This window comes from Heptranchias perlo, chromosome 36 (genome assembly GCF_035084215.1).
Source record: "Heptranchias perlo isolate sHepPer1 chromosome 36, sHepPer1.hap1, whole genome shotgun sequence".
NCBI lineage: Eukaryota > Metazoa > Chordata > Chondrichthyes > Hexanchiformes > Hexanchidae > Heptranchias > Heptranchias perlo.
The window spans coordinates 11,388,906-11,410,111 of NC_090360.1; the positions used below are offsets into that span (position 1 = coordinate 11,388,906).

Consider the following 21,206-nt stretch of genomic DNA (forward strand, 5'->3'; position numbering starts at 1 on the left):
AATAGCATAGATGCATTTAAGGGGAAGCTAGATAAATAAATGAGGGAGAAAGGAATAGAAGGTTATGCTGATAGGGGTAGATGAAAAGGGGTAGGAGAAGGGTCGAGTGGAGCATAAACACCGGTATAGACCAGTTGGGCCGAATACTCTGTTTCTGTGCTGTGAATTCTATGTAATTCTATGGAATTGATCAAATACCCTTCCAACTATCACTACTTTGAATTACATATGAGGAATCATCACTTTGGTGAGCTACTTGATGATGGGTGCCACCAGAAAACTCAGTATCTTCAAAAGTTCAGCAGAGAAATTTGGGGGAAAAAGGAAGTTATATTTTTTTTAATTCTTTTTTTAAGCTCTAACCTTCTTCACGTGTAGATGCCAGTCAACTCTTCTTGCACTGTGCATTGCGAATCAGAAACTAATTAGTTAATAAAACTAAAGATATTGAATAAAAACTCTTAATTAAGTAAATGAATAAAACAAGGTTAGATAGAGATGGCAGGGCAAGTGATGTGTTGTAACTGCAGCATGTGGGAGTTTGTGGAGAGCAGCGTGATCCCAGCCAACCACATCTGCAGTAAGTGTCTGCAACTCGAGGAACTGCGATTCAGAGTTGTTGAGCTGGAGTCCAAGCTGCAGATATTGCGATGCATCAGGGAGGGAGAGAGTTATCTGGGCACTTTGATCCAGGAGGCAGACACACCCCTTGGGTTAGGTAACACTTTAGATTTGGTCAGTGGTCAGGGACAGGAGGATGTGACTGCGAGTCAGGCAGGCATGGGGACCCAGGATGCAGTGTTAGAATGCAAAATTAAAATTAAAGGTGTAGTGTCTGAAGGCACAAAGCATTCATAACAAGATAGATGAATTAATGGCACAAATAGAGATAAATGGGTTTGATCTAGTAGCCATTACTGAGACGTGATTGTAGAGTGTCCAAGGTTGGGAACTAAATATTCCAGGGTACTTGACTTTTAGAAAACATAGGCAAAATAGAAAAGGAGAGGAGGTAGCCCTGATAATAAAGGATGAGATAAAGGCAGAAGTGAGAAAGGATCTTAGCTCAGAAAATCAAGATGTAGAATCAATATGGGTGGAGCTAAGAAATAATAAGGAGCAGGATACACTGGTGGGAAGAGTTTACAGGCCCCCTAACAGTAGTTATAATGTTGGATAGTGTATAAATCAGAAAATTAGAGAAACATGTAATAAATCAGAAAATTAGAGAAACCTTATGGGAGGTTAGGGAGGAAATTGCGGGTCCCCTAGCAGAGATATTTGAATCATCGACAGCTACAGGTGAGGTGCCTGAAGATTGGAGGGTAGCAAATGTTGTGCCTTTGTTTAAGAAGGGCGGCAGGGAAAAGCCTGGGAACTACAGACCGGTGAGCCTGACATCTGTAGTGGGTAAGTTGTTAGAGGGTATTCTGAGGGACAGGATCTACAGGCATTTGGAGAGGCAGGGACTGATTAGGAACAATTAGGGATGGGCAATAAATGCCGGCCTTGCCAGCGACGCCCACATCCCGTGAACGAACAAAAAAAAAGTCAGCATGGTTTTGTGAGAGGAAAATCATGTCTCACGAATTTGATTGCGTTTTTTGAAGGGGTAACCAAGAAGATAGATGAGGGCTGTGCAGTAGACGTGGTCTACATGGACTTCAGCAAAGCCTTTGACAAGGTACCGCATGGTAGGTTGTTACATAAGGTTAAATCTCATGGGATCCAAGGTGAGGTAGCTAATTGGATACAAAATTGGCTTGACGACAGAAGACAGAGGGTGGTTGTAGAGGGTTGTTTTTCAAATTGGAGGCCTGTGACCAGCAGTGTGCCTCAGGGATCGGTGCTGCGTCCGCTGTTATCTGTTATTTATATTAATGATTTGGATGAGAATTTAGGAGGCATGGTTAGTAAGTTTGCAGATGACACCAAGATTGGTGGCATTGTGGACAGTGAAGAAGGTTATCTAGGATTGCAGCGGGACCTTGATAAATTGGGCCAGTGGGCCGATGAATGGCAGATGGAGTTTAATTTAGATAAATGTGAGGTGATGCATTTTGGTAGATCGAATCGGGCCAGGACCTACTCCGTTAATGGTAGGGCGTTGGGGAGAGTTATAGAACAAAGAGATCTAGGAGTACAGGTTCATAGCTTCTTGAAAGTGGAGTCACAGGTGGATAGGGTGGTGAAGAAGGCATTCGGCATGCTTGGTTTCATTGGTCAGAACATTGAATACAGGAGTTGGGATGTCTTGTTGAAGTTGTACAGGACATTAGTAAGGCCACACTTGGAATACTGTGTACAGTTCTGGTCACCCTATTATAGAAAGGATATTATTAAACTAGAAAGAGTGCAGAAAAGATTTACTAGGATGCTACCGGGACTTGATGGTTTGACTTATAGGGAGAGGTTAGATAGACTGGGACTTTTTTCCCTGGAGAGTAGGAGGTTAAGGGGTGATCTTATAGAAGTCTATAAAATAATGAGGGGCATAGATAAGGTAGATAGTCAAAATCTTTTCCCAAAGGTGGGGGAGTCTATAACGAGGGGACATAGATTTAAGGTGAGAGGGGATAGATACAAAAGGGTCCAGAGGGGTAATTTTTTCACTCAAAGGGTGGTGAGTGTCTGGAACGAGCTGCCAGAGGCAGTAGTAGAGGCGGGTACAATTTTGTCTTTTAAAAAGCATTTGGACAGTTACATGGGTAAGATGGGTATGGAGGGATATGGGCCAAGTGCAGGCAATTGGGACTAGCTTAGTGGTATAAACTGGGCGACATGGACATGTTGGGCCGAAGGGCCTGTTTCCATGTTGTAACTTCTATGATCTATGATAAGGGTAATGCAATAATCATGGGGGACTTTCATCTTCATATAGACTGGGCAAACCAAATTGGCAAAAGTAGTTCGGAGGACGAGTTCATGGAATGCATCCGAGACAGTTTTCTAGAACAATATGTCGAGGAACCAACTAGGGAAGAGACTATTTTTGATCTAGTATTGTGTAATGAGACAGGATTAATTAGTAATCTTATAATAAAGGATCCTCTGGGGAAGAGTGATCATAATATGATAGAATTTCATATTGAGTTTGAGAGTGATGTAGTTAAGTCTGAAACTAGGGTCTTAAATTTAAACAAAGCCAATTATGTATGTATGAGGGGCGAGTTGGCTAAGGTAGATTGGGAAATTAGATTAAAAGATATGACGGTAGATAAGCAATGGTGAACATTTAAAGAAATAATTAATAATTCCCAGCGAATATACTACCCTTGAGGAATAAAAAAACTCCACAGGAAAAGTGATCCTACTTTGGCTAACTAGAGAAGTTAAGGATAGTATCAGATTAAAAGAAGAGGCTTACAATGTTGCCAAAAAGAGTAGTAAGCCTTGAAGATTGGGAAGGTTTTAGAAATCAGCAAAGGATATCCAAGAAATTGATAAAAAGGGAGAAAATTGAACATGAGAGTAAACTTGCAAGAAATATAAAAACGGATTGTAAGAGCTTCTACAAGTATATAAAAAGGAAGAGATTAGCAAAAGTAAACATGGGTCCCTTAGAGGCAGAGACAGGAAAAATTATAATGGGGTATAAGGAAATGGCAGAGACGTTAAACAAATATTTTATATCTGTCTTCACAGTAGAAGACATAAAAACCACACCAGAAATAATAGGGAACCTAGGATCTAATGAGAGGGAGGAACTTAAAGTAATTAAGATTAGTTAAGAAAAGGTTTTCGAAAAATTAATGGGACTAAAAGCCAACAAATCCCCTGGACCTGATGGCCTACATCCTAGGGTTTTAAAAGAGGTGGCTACAGAAATAACGGATATATTGGTTTTGATCTTCCAGAATTCGCTAGATTCTAGAACCGCCCCCGTGTATTGGAACGTAGCAAATGTAATCCTGCTTTCGAGAAAGGAGGGAGAGAGAAAGGAGGGAGAGAGAAAACAGGGAACTATAGACCAGGTAGCCTGATATCAGTAGTAGGGAAAATGCTAGTATCTATTATTAAGGACGTAGCAACAGGGCACTTAGAAAATCACAATATTAGACAAAGTCAACATGGTTTTATGAAAGGGAAATCGCGTTTGACAAATCTATTACAGTTTTTTGAGGGTGTGACTAGCAGTGTAGATAAGGGGGATCCAGTGGATGTAATATGTTAGGATTTTCAAAAGGCATTCGATAAGGTGCCACATAAGAGGTTGTTACACAAGATTAGGGCTCATGGGATTGGGGGTAATATATTAGGATGGATTGAGAATTGGTTAATGGACAGAAAACAGAGAGTAGGAATAAACGGGTCATTTTCGGGTTGGCAGGTTGTAAATAGTGGGGTGCCACAGGGATCAATGCTTGGGCCTCAGCTATTTACAATATATTTTAATGACTTAGATGAAGGGACCGAATGTAAAGTTTGCTGTCAATACAAAGCAAGATGGGAAAGTAAACTGCGAGGAGGACGCAAAGAGTCTGCAAAGGGATATCGATAGGTTAAGTGAGTGGGCAAGAAGGTGGTAGATGGAGTATAATGTGGGGAAATGTGAGGTTATTCACTTTGGTAGGAAAAATAGAAAAACGGAATATTTTTTAAATGAGAAACTATTAAATGTTGGTGCTCAGGGGGACTTGGGTGTCCTTGTACACGAAACACAGAAAGTTAACATGCAGGTACAACAAGCAATTCGGAAGGCAAATGGTATGTTGACCTTTATTGCAAGGGGGTTGGAGTACAAGAGTAAGGAAGTCCTGCTGTAATTGTACAGGGCTTTGGTGAAACCACACCTGGAGTACTGTGTACAGTTTTGGTCTCCTTACCTAAGGAGGGATATACTTGCCTTAGAGGCAGTGCAGCAAAGGTTCACTAGTTTGATTCCTGGGATGAGAGGGTTGTCATGTGAGGAAAGATTGAGTAGAATAGACCTATACTCTCTGGAGTTTAGAAGAATGAGAGGTGATCTCATTGAAACATATACGATTCTAAGGGGGCTTGACTGGGTAGATGCTGAGAGGATGTTTCCCCTGGCTGAAGAGTCTAGAACTAGGGGACATAGTCTCAGGATAAGGTATTGGACATTTAGGAGTGAGATGAGGAGGAATTTCTTCACTCAGAGGGTTGTGAATATTTGGAATTCTCTACCTCAGAGGGCTGTAGATGCTTAGTCATTGAATAGTTTCATGACAGATCGATAGATTTTTGGACTCTAAGGGAATCAGGGGATATTGGGATCGGGCGAGAAAGTGGAGTTGAGGTCGAAGATGGCGGAGCAGGCTTGAGGGGCTGTCTGGCCTACTCCTGCTCCTATTTCTTATGTTCTTATGTTCTTAGAACAAAGCAATTTTATGGGTACAAAGCTATAATTCAGATTTAACCCACAGTATCCACAACAACAAAATCCTAGCAGTTCCTTTGTTAATAATTCCATTCTACTTTCATTACTTTCTTCAGACTGCACACTTTCATTATACACAACCTCAATTCCTCTTGCAGTATGATGGCTGAATCACTACATACTGATCTTCTCCCTGCCCTTTGGGGAGGTGATAATCTTGTTGCTTTCAACTCATGAAGATAAAAGTCCAACCAATAGCTGTCATCTCTTGCCTTTGATAACTCAATTTTTAGTCCTTCTCTGTCTATGGGCTTCGCAATCTCCTCTGATCTCAAATGGAACTCTCATGTCCTCTGCACTACAAAAATCTACTCTAAGAAACTCGGTTTTCTCTTTCATGGCAAATGCTTTCTTTCTCCTCAGTAACTCTTAACTCTCTATAAAGTCTAAGTCCGTTGAAGACGGCTCTCATTTCTGGGGGGTTGGAAGGATGGGGGGTTGGTTCTTTTAGCATCTTTCTCATTTTCCTGGACAGGATAGAAGAAAAAGCTTGAAGACTGATAGCTGATCCCTCTGTCACCTTTAACTTTAACCTGCCACAACCTTTCTTGTCTCTCTCCTTCATCGATACTAATACGATTGGAATCATTGCTTCTCTGAACTTACCTCTCTTGTATCTCTTCAGCTCCTAGTACACTGACTCTCCCTCCTCCCTGCATCCTCACTGCGTTTAAATCAGTACTCATTGCATTGTCTGCTCCCTCAATTGTTCCTTCCACTTAAAATTTTCATCGGGGGGGGGTGGATTTTAACTGCGAGCGTATTCCGACGGGAAACCACTGCTTTCAATTAGATTTCCGCCTGTCCACGGCAGAATGAGGCCATGCCGATTGTAACTGCTGCTGGAAGCTGCTGCTAGCCTGTGAAAATTTGGGGGAGGGGGGAATCCGGGGTGGGGAGTCCTAAACTTGCCTTGTGGGGCCCAGAGGGGCACTTTTCTGCTTCCTGTACTCTTCTCATTTGGCTTTACCATATCTGAAGGGCCTGCAGATATGGTTGGCATCTTGGCAAGTGCAGCCAAACAGGCAGCGCTAGCTCCTGAGCGTTCTGGCATGTGTTTTTTCACACAGTACCATGTAAAGCATGGCAGGGTATTAGATGGGCATTCACATCTCATTGTGATGCCACCAGGGATCTTCTGGCACAGCTACCTTTGGGAAGAGGAGCCTCCACCACAATGTCTGCCAGAGTGAAATCTCTACAGATGTAGGGGATTTTGTAAAATCACAAGAAGAGCCTTTCAAAAGCCAAATTCACTCACATTTAAAATCTGCAAACCTCTTAAAGGGCCTCCCACTAGCAGGTCCACCGGAGGTCTCCAGGTTTTCATGGGCATGCTGGGTAGTTGGTGTCTAGCATGGCCGTGGGTTGGAAAATGGCGTGACACCCTTGGCTGTCCCTTTTTGCATACACTAATGAAGCTCCCACCTGCTTTAGAGACCCGCCCCAGGCCTGACTATAATCAGGGCCCAAAAACCAGCAGTACTCTGGCAGAACTGATTTCCAATGGATCTCACAAACTATACTGCCTCGATTTGGGGTGTTAAGAAGCTGAAAATCACCCCCATTGGCTCCCTTCCATGAGGCATTGGATTTTTAACAAATTTCCATTTATTACATAGAATTTACTGCTTGGAAACACGTCATTCGGACCAACTGGTCTATGCCAGCATTTATGCTCTACATGAGCCTCCTCCCACCCCTCTTCATCTAACCCTATCAGCATTTCCTTTTATTCCTTTCTCCCTCGCATGCTTATCAAGGGTCCCTTTAAATGCGTCTATGCTAATTACCTCGACTATTTCTTCTGGTAGCGACATTCCAACCACGCATTGGGTAAAGAAATTTCTCCTGAATTCCCTATTGGATTTATTCTCCATTTGTCCTCCAGTGTTCAGAAAATGGCCAAACACTTGACATTCGTGCCAAAGTCCCCATCCAAAATATGTATTTCAAAATAAAATGAGGTAAATATATAGAACCGTTTAAAATAAAATCAGTCTTTGAATGTTGGACCCTTCTGGTTGACTATCACATTGGCATGTCTCTATGTACTTTCATCTCATGACATTTTGATTACTTTTTAAATGATTTCCATAACTTTTCCTGTCAACACCCATCACAGGAGGACTTTTGAGGGCATCGCTCACCTTTCTAGTTTCAGTAATGGATGAATTGTATGAAGAAATGCTTTATTCATTTTCAACATGAAGAGTATGGAATAAATACATTTTCATCAACATCTGACTGCAGATTATTAACGTGCCCTGTGCCTGCATCATTGCGCAATAGATATTAAGCCTTTGTCATATAGTTCAGGAAGGATATAAGCACCACTGCATTAAACAGTGTATAATTACAATTTAAAACTGCATGTCAATGAAGGAGTTAAATCACTTCTCTTCAACTACACTTACAATCAGATCAATATTCTATTCATACTGTGTCAGAAATGCTAGCGACTCACACCTTGTATCTATGGTGATTAAAGCTTGTGAGCTGACATTATGCTTAGTGCATCTATCCATGTGCCTGGATTTATTGTAACAACTGATTCTTCAGATCTTTTATCGTTGCCCTTTTTTTGAACATTTAATTTAATTTCTCCTTTTGATTTAGTACAGCTAGACCCAGACTGAAGATCCAAAATTTAATGAAAATAGCAATAGTTTTATGTATGTGCTCTTTAAAATATATATCATATTTCATTCAACAATCATCACCTTTGTCAGTGGGAAACTCTTAATATTTTGTGTCTGGTTACTTTGGTAGAAATCAGTCACTTTCCATATATAACAAGTTGGCCTCCCAAGGCAAAAGGTGTTTTTGTAAAGTCTCTCTTCCTGTAACTATTTCTCATTTCCCAGTCTTTACTTCTCTCAGTCTTATTATTTGTCTCCCCTCTCTCACACTCTTGTTTGGCTTTTGCACACTTTCGTCTCCCCTGTCTCTAACTCCTTTTGGCTCTTGCACACTTCCTTTCGTTGTCCCTATTTCTACTTTTCTCACTCTCTATCTCTCTGTAGCAAACACGGGCGGACAGAAATAAACCTATCTGACTTTGCTGATCCAGTTAGAGTTGCTATGGCACCGGTTGTGAATTTGCTGTAAAGGGTTTTCTCTTTGGTCTCATTCCAGGATTTTTCCCTACATTTCGCACTGAGCTGCCAGGAAGCTTTTCTTTTGCTTTTCTATAAAATGTTGGCTTAAAGGTCTGCACTCAATTGCCAAGTAAGATAAGACCACATGAACCATTCCCATCTTCCCAGCCCATGTCGGAGAACTGTCCATTCTGTAAATTTATACTTTTCCTGATTTTGTTTTCTATTTGCCATTTTATTATATCAAAATATGTAAAATATTTCAACTGAGCACATGTGTACAGTAGCCCAGTGGTTATGGTACTGGACTAGCAACCCAAAGGGTATGAGTTCAAATCACAGCATGTTACGTTGTGAAACTGAATTCAGTAAATTTGTGGGCTGGCACCAGAAAATGACCATGAAAGCTGCTGGATTGTTGTAAAAACCCAACTGGTTCACTAATGTCCTTCAGGGAATGGAACCTGGCCGACATGTGACTCCAGACCCACATTATGTGGTTGATTCTTGAGGGTAGATTTTCAACTTTATGCCAGGGTATGAATCTGGCGCAGTGGTTCAACCACCCATTATAGAAACTGTCTGATTTTCATTTCAGTGGAGATTAAAATTGGACAGTTTGTATAGCCTTGGCTCAGTGAGTAGCTCTCTCGCGTATGAGTCAGAAAGTTCTGAGAGAGACTTGAGCACATAACCTAGGCTGTCACTTCAGTGCAGTACTGAGGGAATGCTGCACTGTCAGAGGTGCCATCTTTCAGATAAAACATTAAACCGAGGCCCCGACTGCCTTCTCAGAGGGACGTAAAAGATCCCATGGCACTATTTGAAGAATTATGCCATATCGCCAAACCTTATGGTCACTTTGCATCAGACAGTGCACATTAGGAACCATGATTTCCTCTGCATATAAAATTTAATGGAAAAGATTTTGAGAGTAAACAGGGAAGCAAGACCAGTAGAAAGTGGTAATAGCTTTCTTCCATTTTACTCCTCCTCTAAGTCTTGCTCCCATGCGTTCACAAAAAATTACCTGCAAAAAAACTCCATGTTAAGGTTTTCAAGATAAACTTTTGCAGGACTGCAAATTTGGCCTTTAAAGGAAGGAACGGGATAATTGGTGTTATGTAAATTCCTTCCAGCAGTTCATTGTTTTAGCATCTTGGGCATGTGTAATGTAATTTGCATTAGACTGCAATATTAAATTGTTCTTGACATTTCTTTCCAAGTACAATGCTTTTTGTGAGTGTATATAATTCATCACATATATATATATATGTATATATATCCATTCATCCCTATATTAAGATAGAGTTTAAAAAAGGTATAACCCAGGAGAGATCCAGTCCATGTTCTGCTCTATGTATGCCATCAAGAATACATGAGAATTATCAAGAAACGGACTCCAGAGTAGAACAGGAAAAGGTCAGCTCCTCCATTGAAGGATCAGACGAGGAATGAGTAGAATAACATGGACAGGGTTCAGAGAATGGGGTCCGTATCTCACAGGAGGTTGAGATCCCCCCTGAACCCCGACCCCTCACCCCCCTCTTTTAACAAATTAGGTCCTAAAGCACTGAAATTGCAGTCAAGACTGCTTTTGCAGCACTGCTGAAGCAGGCTGTTACATGCTTTGCCAAGAACTCTTCATTGAAGAGATAATATCCCATAAAAGAAATGATCTGAGTCAATATTTAATTAAGGTAAAACATTGTTTTTATTGTGAATGCAAATGTTGAAACGTACTTTTAGTTGGTTTAGAACCATTCTTCCCCTTCAGAAACGTGTTTTTAATCTTCTTTGTGACTGTGACCCCTTCATTAAGAGAGGAATCAACACAGACTAAACTAGTCCCTAACAGATTATAAATTGTTTCATGCCCCAACATGGAGCTGTTCAACGGAATAATGACTGTGTTACCTTTTGATAGTCCGTTCTGGCAGCAAGTTTGCTGGTCTGTCACCTATGTTTAAATCAATGTTAATATATTGTTACTTTATATATATATTCTGTGATATCCCAGGTGTCCTGACAATATCTTCCATGTTCTTGATTTGTCAAAGCCACTTTGGATTATAGTATCTGAAATGTAAACTTGTACATTAAAATGAACAATCCTTTGCCCCCTTCTTTCTACGTGTAAAACTACTTTAACATCAAAAGCTGAAATAACTGCTGCTGTAGTTATTACTGCAGCTGCTCAGGGGAGCGATTCAAATGCCTCATTTATTGGAGCTTAATAGATAAAAAAGCCAAATTGGGTCTCATGATAAAAGCCTAATCAAGTTATAATCTGCATAATTTTCACATAAGCTTTGGTGTGAAATTTGCATAATTTATGTTGCAGCAGATACTAATGTGATATTAGAAAGTATTTAATCCAGTCATTGAGTTTTATTTATCATGATCTTCACTGATTGTTCTTCTATCCCCCAATTGTTATAGTACACTATCTGCTGAACATCGTAAGATGATTACCATCTTAAAATATGTCAGTTGGTGTCTTGATCTGTGTCCCCCATAAAAGTGTCCTCAGACACTCTGGGATGTCTGTCACCAATACTACAGAGGCACACTGTCAGCTGCCTTTTTCATTATTTCCATATTAGCTCTCATGCACAACTACAGTAAGCAAGAGTCTCGAACAACAGGGGAGTTGTATAGTCGGAACAGTGCATGATATAGAATAAGACAGCATCTTGTACAGGAATCCTCTGTGGGCTAAAGTGTTAAAAGCAATAAATGGTTAGACTTTTCTCAAGTAGGACTAAGTAATAATAACAGAAATACAGCCCTTTGTGCCATGATGCTCGTCTGTACTTTCCAACCACACAAATACGTGCTTCATATTATATCTGAGGTTGTACTGTATTATTCTAATGGCACCGAGAATATTAAAATGTGCTTTGGACAGACTGTGAAGTATCAATTTTGATATGGTGCAGAAATGCTGCGTAATAATTAGTATATATGTGTTAATTGTTCATTGAATCCTGTTTATTTTCTGGAGATTTTAAATATCCCTTGTTTATTAACATGAATCTGGCGGCATTCAGAACATCAAGTAATGTCATTTCTATTGAGACAGGCATTATATACAAAACAATTGTTTGAAGTATGGCAATGGGTGAAAGCTAATAGAAATCAAATTTCGACCTGCTAAAATGTTCGATTCTTTTTTTAAAAATCACATTTCATTTTGTTCCAGTTTAGTTATTTGAATTGTTTTGTTTCCAGGTATTTTGACCTCCCCATTCACTCACTCTTCCTTTGTCTATTATTCTGCTGTAGTTACAGGCAATTTGTATAAGTTGAGCTTTTCAAGGCCCACGGAGCTCTAACATATAGAGAACAAAGCTGTAGCCAGGAAATTTGCATTAAAAACAATAAAGGCCCTTGCTTTCTTTTTGTTATTATAATCCAGAAAGATACATTACAGATCCCCTTCAACAACAACTGTTAACACAAGTTATTTAAAAAAGACAAAGTCTTGAATAAATGTAACACTTTGATTGACTTAACTGTACCTGATCATCTCCGGAGTGTTCACCACTCGACACAAGCTTCATCCTCAGCATTTAATTGAACAATTTTATTTTAAAATTCACAAGCTTTCGGAGGCTTCCTCCTTCCTCAGGTGAATGTCATTTGAGGAAGGAGGAAGCCTCCGAAAGCTTGTGAATTTTAAAATAAAATTGTTGGACTATAACTTGGTGTTGTAAAATTGTTTACAATTGTCAACCCCAGTCCATCACCAGCATCTCCACATCATAGCATTTAATTGAGTAGTATTCTTCATTTAAATCAAAGCTTTTTTGAAACATAAAATATGTAATTAATGTAAGGGCCTGTATGTTTGTGGAACATTTCCATCTGAAAGGACCAATTTCAGGTAGTTTTACTTAAGATAAAAATTGGAAGAACCTGGTTATTTTTTGTAAAACTTTGAGATTTTTTTTAAAGCTAACAATTCAAAAACCAGCTGCTTGAGTTTTATTGTGTCAGCATTAACTAATGGCCCGAAGCCCTCTCTAAAAAAACCTGAAGTCTATGTATTATGTATACAGCATTACTGGCTTTAGGTGTTGTCTTGTCAACATGGAAAATGAAAAATGTCAAGTTCCATGACTTCAAAGAAATGGCATGTTTGTGGGGGTTTTTTTAGGGCTCTGAATGTTAACATTTCTGATAAAAAGTGTTTTATGTTCACTATGTCGTACAAAAATGGAGAACATGTAAAATTAATATCTGCGACATAATGGGAAGCTGTAAATACTAAATAAGTATCAAGTGACCTTTATTGATGAAATTATTTCAGGTTGCTGCTAGTGAGCTTGTCTGTTTGGTGAAACATTTATGCGAGCACCAAACTGAAAATGAGTTCAGAATAAAAGCTTGTGAAGTTTCTGATCTCCAAAGATTAGAAAGGAGGGAAGGAACTGGGTTTAAGAGAAACCACAGGAGTTGATTTTCACTGTTCCTCACATATTCCCAAATTGAGGAATGTCTGATCAGTTGATGCTCAGCACTTCAATTAGAATTCTTAACAATTTTTGGGGTTTTGTTTGGCATAAAAGCACATGTCACTTCTCTGAACTTAAGATGTTGGCATTTCCTTTGTACTGTAGCCCCTCACTATAACACTCCCTTCGGGAGCCATACAAAAATCATGTTTCAGTGGAGGGACTCTTGCAATTCAAGGAGTTTGTATATACTTTATTTATCAGCAATGCATGTTGCATCAGAGACTGTGGCACATCAGAGAGCTTTATAATGAGGGCTTACTACAGCATTTTAGTTTTCAGTTTCTCAATTTCAAGCTGATCATTTTGTGGATGCAGCATTGAAAAAGTTACATTTTGGTAACTGTGCTTGTGGACCTGCCATTTATGCATGGTTTTCTAGCAAAAAACAACTATCAAGAATTTTAACCATTACTATTGAACCAAACCTACATGACTAGAGGTCAATTGCTCTTAACAGGGGAGATTTTCCTGGGACTGTGCCCAGGTGCACTGATTCACCTAGACAGGGTGACTATCAGAGAATCAGGTCCTGAAAGTTAGGTCAATTGGCTTGTTACCCTTCCACTGTTGAAGTTCCAGTTGCAGCACTCCACCTTTGAACCTACAGGGACATCCTAGTATTTGTACATTTCCGCACACCATAATTTCTATCTAGGAGCACACACTTGTGAAAGAGCCCACCTGTTCTTTTTCTTTTTCTAAATGATGCAATTAACAGTATTAGAGGTGGACTTTTTGATTTTCTGACTTAATTATTTCTTCTCTGCCCAGGATTCACACCTCCAGGGATGGACAGAGCATCACCAGACCAAAGTCCCGTCCACGGTCTGGTCCGACAGACCTCTGTCACCACCGGGGCCAACATCCCAATCATGACTGAGCTAGGTAAGAGGGTCAGATTTCGTCCTCTCGGTGGGCTATGTTTTTTTAAACCCATTAATCATGTACAGGGTGTGCGAAATGATTCCAGTGTGTGTTATTCACATTGTCATGTCAGTCACATGACATATTTGTCACCAAGCCTATAACAATCCCCTCAAGACAAGGATTTTAAATTAAGTTTCAGTGCCTTAGTGACTCCTTCCTTTGCAGATATTTGCAAGCATTGATTCTACTCAAGTGAAATATACCTGGAAAGTCACACACATACTCTTATCTATAGATGTTCTATCTGTCCATCGCTTGATATACACCACCATCAAAAGTTAAGATCAGCTCTATTGATTCAACTAAGAAACCAAAGTTACAAATAAGTCCAATAGGAAATTCAGGAGAAATGTCTCTACCCAGAGAGTGGTTCGAATATGGAACCCGCTACCACAAGGAGTAGTTGAGGCGAATAGCATAGATGCATTTAAGGGGAAACCAGATAAATACATGAGGGAGAAAGGAATAGAAGGATATGGTGATAGGGTTAGATGAAGAAGGGTAGGAGGAGGCTCGTGTGGAGCATAAACACCGGCATAGACCAGTTGAGCCAAATGGCCTGTTTCTGTGCTGTATATTCTATGTAAAAAAAATACTAGGAATATTCTTAATCCGTGATTTGAGAATGCTTCCTAGGACTTACTGGCAGTGAATTTGTAGAAATGTGTTCGGTGATGCTGTTATAGTTTAAACAGGAGTTGGAAGTTGTAGATCCTCAGGTCAAATATAATAGAATTACAAGACCAAAGCTTTGGGGACTGTAGCACAGATATATTGGTGAATCACTGGCATTCCACTGACTAGTACTCTGGCTAATTGTTCAATGATATGGACAGAATTCAGATCTCTTGTGCTCAAAGGCTTCTGCTGTAATGTTTATGTACAGATTGTTGCAACCTGACTGATCAAAGGTCAAGAGATGTCTGTTCACTTTTCAATGAAATCTATATTACTTACAATGTTATCGAAACCATAACCAGTCAGGTTAGCACTGCCTCCCCTCCCCTGATGGCCTGTGAGTAAATGTGGGAAGTGGTACTGAGTCATTCTGACCTAGAAGGTCCCAGGTTCAACTCTTGCCAATTTTTCTCCTCCCCCCTAGACCAGGGATGCCAACTGCAGCCACCCCAGCTGAGACCAGCTAACTCAGCATGGACCAGAGAACAATCTTGGGACCTCCATAGTCTCTATGACTCAATACTTTGTCACATATTTACCATTTACAGGAAAGTACAGTGCTGACCAAATGTAATTATAATCTCAATAGTGCTGTGTATTTAAATGGATTTTCTTGAAACGGAGAACAGTCATCTTTCAAATTTTGGCCAGGGGTACTTCAACAAACGTAATTTGTTTATAAGCATTACAGCAGACCCTCGAGCAAATATTTGGAAAAATTATCATTACATTTTGACACTGTGCCATCACAAATGGACTATGTCTGATGGTGTGACTTGGAGATTATCAATTATGTTTTTGAGATCACTGCCAAATTCATGATTTATATAATATAGAGTTGTTATAAATTTTGGGTCTGTATTAGATATCTCAGGTTCAGTGTCATCGATCTCTCCCGTAAGTGAGTCCCGCTTACCTTATAATCAGAAGTTTATCTTTACTGCCTATTTTGTCACACAATGGTGTGACCCAGGGGTCAGAACAATAAACCTCCTTGGTATATGAACTGGATACTATAATCCACCATGTACCACCATGCAAACTTCTTCACTCTTCCGCAAGGTGGTCTAATGAACGTTTAAGTGCAACAAGGCCAAACACAGAACAACGCTTTATAAACAATGCAATGATTGCAATGAATTCCAACTTTTTTGTTAATAAACGCCTTGTAAAATAGAAAATAACAAAACATGCAACACCGTCCCTGTTAATGGGCTAAATATAACTTTGCTGACCAGCAATTCCTCTGAACCTGATTGGAACTACCTTAAGGAAAATGCTCTCACTTTCTGTGTCTGTCTCTCTTACCAGATCTTCCAGATATTCCCAGGCCATGTTGTTCTTTGTTCTTTTGTTTCCTGGATGAACAGAAAGCCAAGGGCTTGATCACTCAACAGGGGTCATTTTAACTTTTGGCGATAGTGCAAAACCTCTCCAAGCTCCCCCTAAATGGAAATTGGCCAGCTGAGCAGCCAATTAAACCAGCTATCACAGTCCTAGGTGAGAGCTGCCTCCAACAACTCCCTGCTGTCCTCAAATAAATCGGCCATCCTAACACAATAGGTGTGGATGTTTGTGGGATGTCTAAATGAACTTAAATTGTCTCAAGTTGAAGTGGTGTGCAAGAAGCAGCAGCTCACCAGCAGGTTCATCTACACCTAATCAACATTTCCGAGACGCTGCGTTAGTGGATTTAACCCCTTGCAAGCTGATTGTTAACTTAATATTGTCATTTCAATATAAATTATGTTGCAATCCTACCATAGTCAAATAGAAATCCCAAAACGTTTCACCTCTATGCTCTTTTTTTTCTGATTTTAGCGGTGATGTAGACAATGTGCTTCACCTCCTTGATTCCTTTCCACAACAATAATAAGACTTGCATTTATTAAACACCTCCTCGCATTGAAATGTCTCAAAGTGCTTCACACAATGAATTACTTTTTTGAAGTACAGTCACTTGTTATGTCAGCATTTACACCAGAGGTTAACAACCGTGACGTGATTACTGCAAGTTCACTAGGAGATAATTGTAGTTAGTTACTGATAAATGCTCTGTCTGGGATATATTAAACATGCCATATGAAATCTACAGTAATTGTAATAATCCTTTTTCCCTTCATGTTGTGAGCAACCTGGTAATCATGATGAAAACATACAGTAACCTTTTGACTTTCTTTTAAAGGTACAATAGCTTTTTGTGTCATTACATTAAAGAGCTGGAGCCTGGGTAGCATAGTGAGTTAATGCAATGGCCCAGAATTTGCTGGGAAAATAACGGCGAGTTTAATGCACCCGCCGTTATTAGTGCGTAAAATATCCAGCAATTAGTGGTGAGGAAGAGACATTCCGTGAGTTATGAAGCGCCACAAATTGCTGGGCGGTTTGCCTTGTGAAAACAGGAGCTCGTCATCAACCTCCTCGTGAGTTTCAAGAAATTGCACTGTAAAATACGAATTAAACTCGGCGCAGAAACCTAGGACTATTATTTCACAGCTTAAGGATCCTGTTAATGACATGATTTGTGGTCCTAACATGAAATTCAACCTTGGAGGCCCAGAAAGGGAACAATTGAAATGGTGGCATCTCACTCCTGCAGGGACTAAATAGTTCCTAGAGGTTTTTAAATTTTAAATTAAAAAATGTTTTTCTTACTTTTCCTTTCTGATGCTTTTTTTTTCTCTCTTTCTTAATCCAATCTTTCTTTCACTCTCTTTATTTCTCGTTCTGTATCTAATTTGATTCTAATTCACCCTATTTCCTTCTCCGTCGTTCCTGTTTCTTTCTCAATCTTTAAATTTCATTGGTTAAGGAGATGGACTATTGGTCCCGTCGTCCACCAAGGTCCCAAATGCCCCGTTATCAGCTCGCACTTCCAGCAATTTGCACTGCAAAAATAATTGGAGCTGCGGGGTGAGGGAAGAAAATCCATCTCACAGCGCACGCAACGAGATGCCCCGTTCCAGCAAATCCTGGGCCATTGTCTTTAGATCGGGGTTTAAATCCATCCCAGACTGAGGGGATGAAAGTCTCTTCACCCAATTGACTGAAAGAGTCCAAAGTGAAATGAGCTTGGGCAGCTCAACCCGCTACCTGTGGGCAAGGGTCCACAGATACAAAAGTACCCATAATTTGATACCAGCTGTCACTAAATTGACCCAGACGAGGATAGTTAGCACAGGAAATAGAAATGTTGCACTGATTCATTAACAGTGCTGTTTTGAGGACAGTCGGGAGAGATTCCCCTGTACAATAGTGTAATGAAGTCGTGAAAGGGTTTATGATTTTACTACACATAGCACACAGAGGCAGTCAGCTCCCATTGTTGGTAGAATGAGAGGCCGTTTTACATCCTCTTAACTCATTACCTGTGCTACACCTGACCTGGGAGGACTTGATGTTGAAAGAGAAGCATTTTCCATTTCCAGAACTGCTGTCATTAAAAAAAATTAGAGAGTGAAAATCATGTTAAGATGAAAGGTTGCTTGAAACTAATTAAGAAACAACATGAAAAGCAACAGTCGACAATATATATCAAAGGCATAGCAGCAGGTTATTCTTGGGGAAAAGATGCTTAATTTAAGAATCCCCAGAAAAAAGTTATTTATATTATTCTTGAGGTCAAATTCCCAGAAAATCATTAATTAGGCAGAATGTGGTTTGAATTAATTGAATCATGTCTAAAAAAGTGTAGTTGCTTTTCCTTCCTAATTATTTTCTTTAGCAGGCTTTGATAAAATTGTTAAAAATAAGATACTAAGCACAAATCAAAGAGGGCACGTTACTTTTATTGTAATATGGCATATTTAGCAATCACAATTTATTCAACATTCTCGATAAAGCTACACATGAGAGTATTCATCCACCGTGACTGCTCGATTTTTATCAGTCTGTATTAACCACTTAGGAATGTAAAAACCAGACGAGTCCGTCCAGCCAACCCCTTTGGCTCCATTTTGGGACCTTCTCTGACCAATGTTCCTTGTGCTATTTCCTGACCTGACCTGCATTGCTCTACTCTTGGCTGAATCAGGAATTGATCCAATTCCCCTTTGAATACTTGAACTGAAACATCATCTACTGTGCTTGGTGGCAATCTATAGCACAAGCCAACGACTGAGCATAACAAAGTTAATCCTTTGTTTGTCCAGCTGCAGCTACTGGCTAACCGTCTTTTGGAGCTGGAGCTGCGGGTGGATTCACTGTGGAGCATCCGCGATGCTGAGACTGTCGTGGATAGCACGTTCAGTGAGGTGGTCACACCGCAGGTAAAGATTACGCAGGCAGAAAGGAAATGGGTGACCGCCAGGCAGAGTAAAAGGAGTAGGCAGGTAGAGCAGGAGTCCCCTGGGGCCATCTCCCTCTCAAACAGATATTCTGCTTTAGATACTGTTGGGGGAGATGGCTTATCAGGGGAAAGCAGCAAGAGCCAGGTTCTGGGCACCACGGGTGCACAGGAGGGGAGGAAGAAGAGTGGCAGGGCTATAGTGATAGGGGATTCAATTGTAAGGGGAACAGATAGGCGTTTCTGCGGCCGCAAACGTGACTCCAGGATGGTATGTTGCCTCCCTGGTGCTAGGGTCAAGTATGTCACGGGGCGGCTGCACGGCATTCTGGAGGGGGACGGTGAACAGCCAGTAGTCGTGGTCCATATTGGTACCAACGACATAGGTAAAAAAAGGGATGGGGTCCTGCAAGGTGAATTTAAGGAGTTAGGAGATAAATTAAAAAGCAGGACTTCAAAGGTAGTGATCTCAGGATTACTACCGGTGCCACGTGCTAGTGAGTATAGGAACAGGAGAATAGACAGGATGAATGCGTGGCTGCAGGGATGGTGTAGGAGGGAGGGATTTAGATTCCTGGGACATTGGGACCGGTTCTGGGGAAGGTGGGACCTGTACAAGCGTGACGGGTTACACCCGAGCAGGACCGGGACCGATGTGCTCGCGGGGGTGTTTACTAGTGCTGTTGGGGAAGGTTTAAACTCGAGTGGCAGGGGGATGGGAACCTGAGCGGGGAGTCAGAAGGGAATAATGTTGAGAGCAGCAAGAGAGGGGAAGACCCAGGGGAAATCTACAATACAAATAGTATAAACAGTTGTTCAAGAACAAGTGAAAGGGAAAAGCGTAGAGCAGCGGAAAGAAAGTGTACTTTAGGCACGAGAGATAAAATAAAAACTAGAAGGCGTAAGGCGATTAACCCAGCATCAAAGCTGTGGCTGGGGGTTGGGAACCTGAGCAGGGAGACAGAGGAAAGTGTGTCAGGAAGGGACAGAAGGTATGGAGTAAAAGGTAAAGTGTTAAAAAAGGAAAAAGCAGGAACAAAGTGTCACAAAACATATTTGAAAGTTCTTTATCTGAATGCACGTAGCATTCGTAACAAAATGGATGAGTTAACGGCACAAATAACTACGTATGGGTACGGTCTTGTGGCCATTACAGAAACATGGCTGCAGGGTGACAACGACTGGGAATTAAATATGCCAGGGTTTTTAACAATCAGGAAGGACAGGCAGGAAGGAAGGGGAGGTGGGGTGGCTATGTTAATAAGGGAAGGAATCACTGTAATACAGAGAAAAGATATTGGGACAAAGGATCAGGATAATGAAACAGTTTGGGTAGAGATAAGGAATAATAAGGGGAAAAAAACACTCGTGGGCGTAGTATATAGGCCTCCTAATAGTTGCAACTCTGCTGGAAGAAGTATTAATCAGGAAATAGTCAGGGCATGTAATAAGGGAACAGCTATAATTATGGGGGATTTTAACTATCATATTAACTGGACAAATCAAATTGGGCAGGGCAGCCTTGAGGAAGAGTTTATTGAGTGTATTAGGGATGGATTTCTTGAGCAGTATGTAACTGATTCTACAAGGGGGCAAGCAACCTTGGACCTGGTCCTGTGTAATGAGCCAGGATTAATTAATAATGTCCTAGTTAAGGACCCCCTTGGAATGAGTGACCATAACATGGTTACATTCCATATCCAATTAGAGGGTGAGAAGGTTGGTTCTCAAACAAGCGTACTGAGCTTGAATAAAGGAGACTATGATGGTATGAGAGCGGAATTGATTAAAATGGACTGGGAAAATAGATTAAAGGGTAAGACGGTACATGAACAGTGGTGTTCATTTAAGGAGTTATTTTACAACTTTCAAAAAATATATATTCTACTGAGGAAAAAAGGGTGTAAAAGAAATGACAGCCATCCGTGGCTAAGTAAAGAAATTAAGGATAGTATCCGACTAAAAACAAGGATATATAAGGTAGCCAAACTTAGTGGGAGGATAGAAGATTGGGAAGTCTTCAAAAGACAGCAAAAAGTAACTAAAGGATTGATTAAGAAAGGGAAGATAGATTATGAAAATAAATTAGCAAAAAATATAAAAACAGATAGCAAGAGTTTCTACAGTTATATAAAAAGAAAACGGGGTGGCTAAGGCAAACGTAGGTCCCTTAGAGGATGAGACCGGGAAATTAATGGTGGGAAACATGGAGATGGCAAAAATGCTGAACAAATATTTTGTTAAAGTCTTTACGGTAGAGGACACTAAGAATATCCCAACACTGGACAAAC

The 21,206-nt window shown here is 40.4% G+C and overlaps 1 protein-coding gene across 6 annotated transcripts in view; it reads left to right on the forward strand.

Moving 5' to 3' along the window:
- The window catches only part of kcnma1a (potassium large conductance calcium-activated channel, subfamily M, alpha member 1a), a 692,064-nt gene that overhangs the window by 626,069 nt on the left and 44,789 nt on the right, over positions 1-21,206 (forward strand). For all 6 annotated transcript variants that reach the window (XM_067972546.1, XM_067972543.1, XM_067972542.1 and 3 more), the window contains exon 23: positions 13,797-13,910. In XM_067972546.1, coding sequence (XP_067828647.1) covers positions 13,797-13,910 — 114 coding nt within the window. The remainder of the gene's footprint in view (positions 1-13,796; positions 13,911-21,206) is intronic.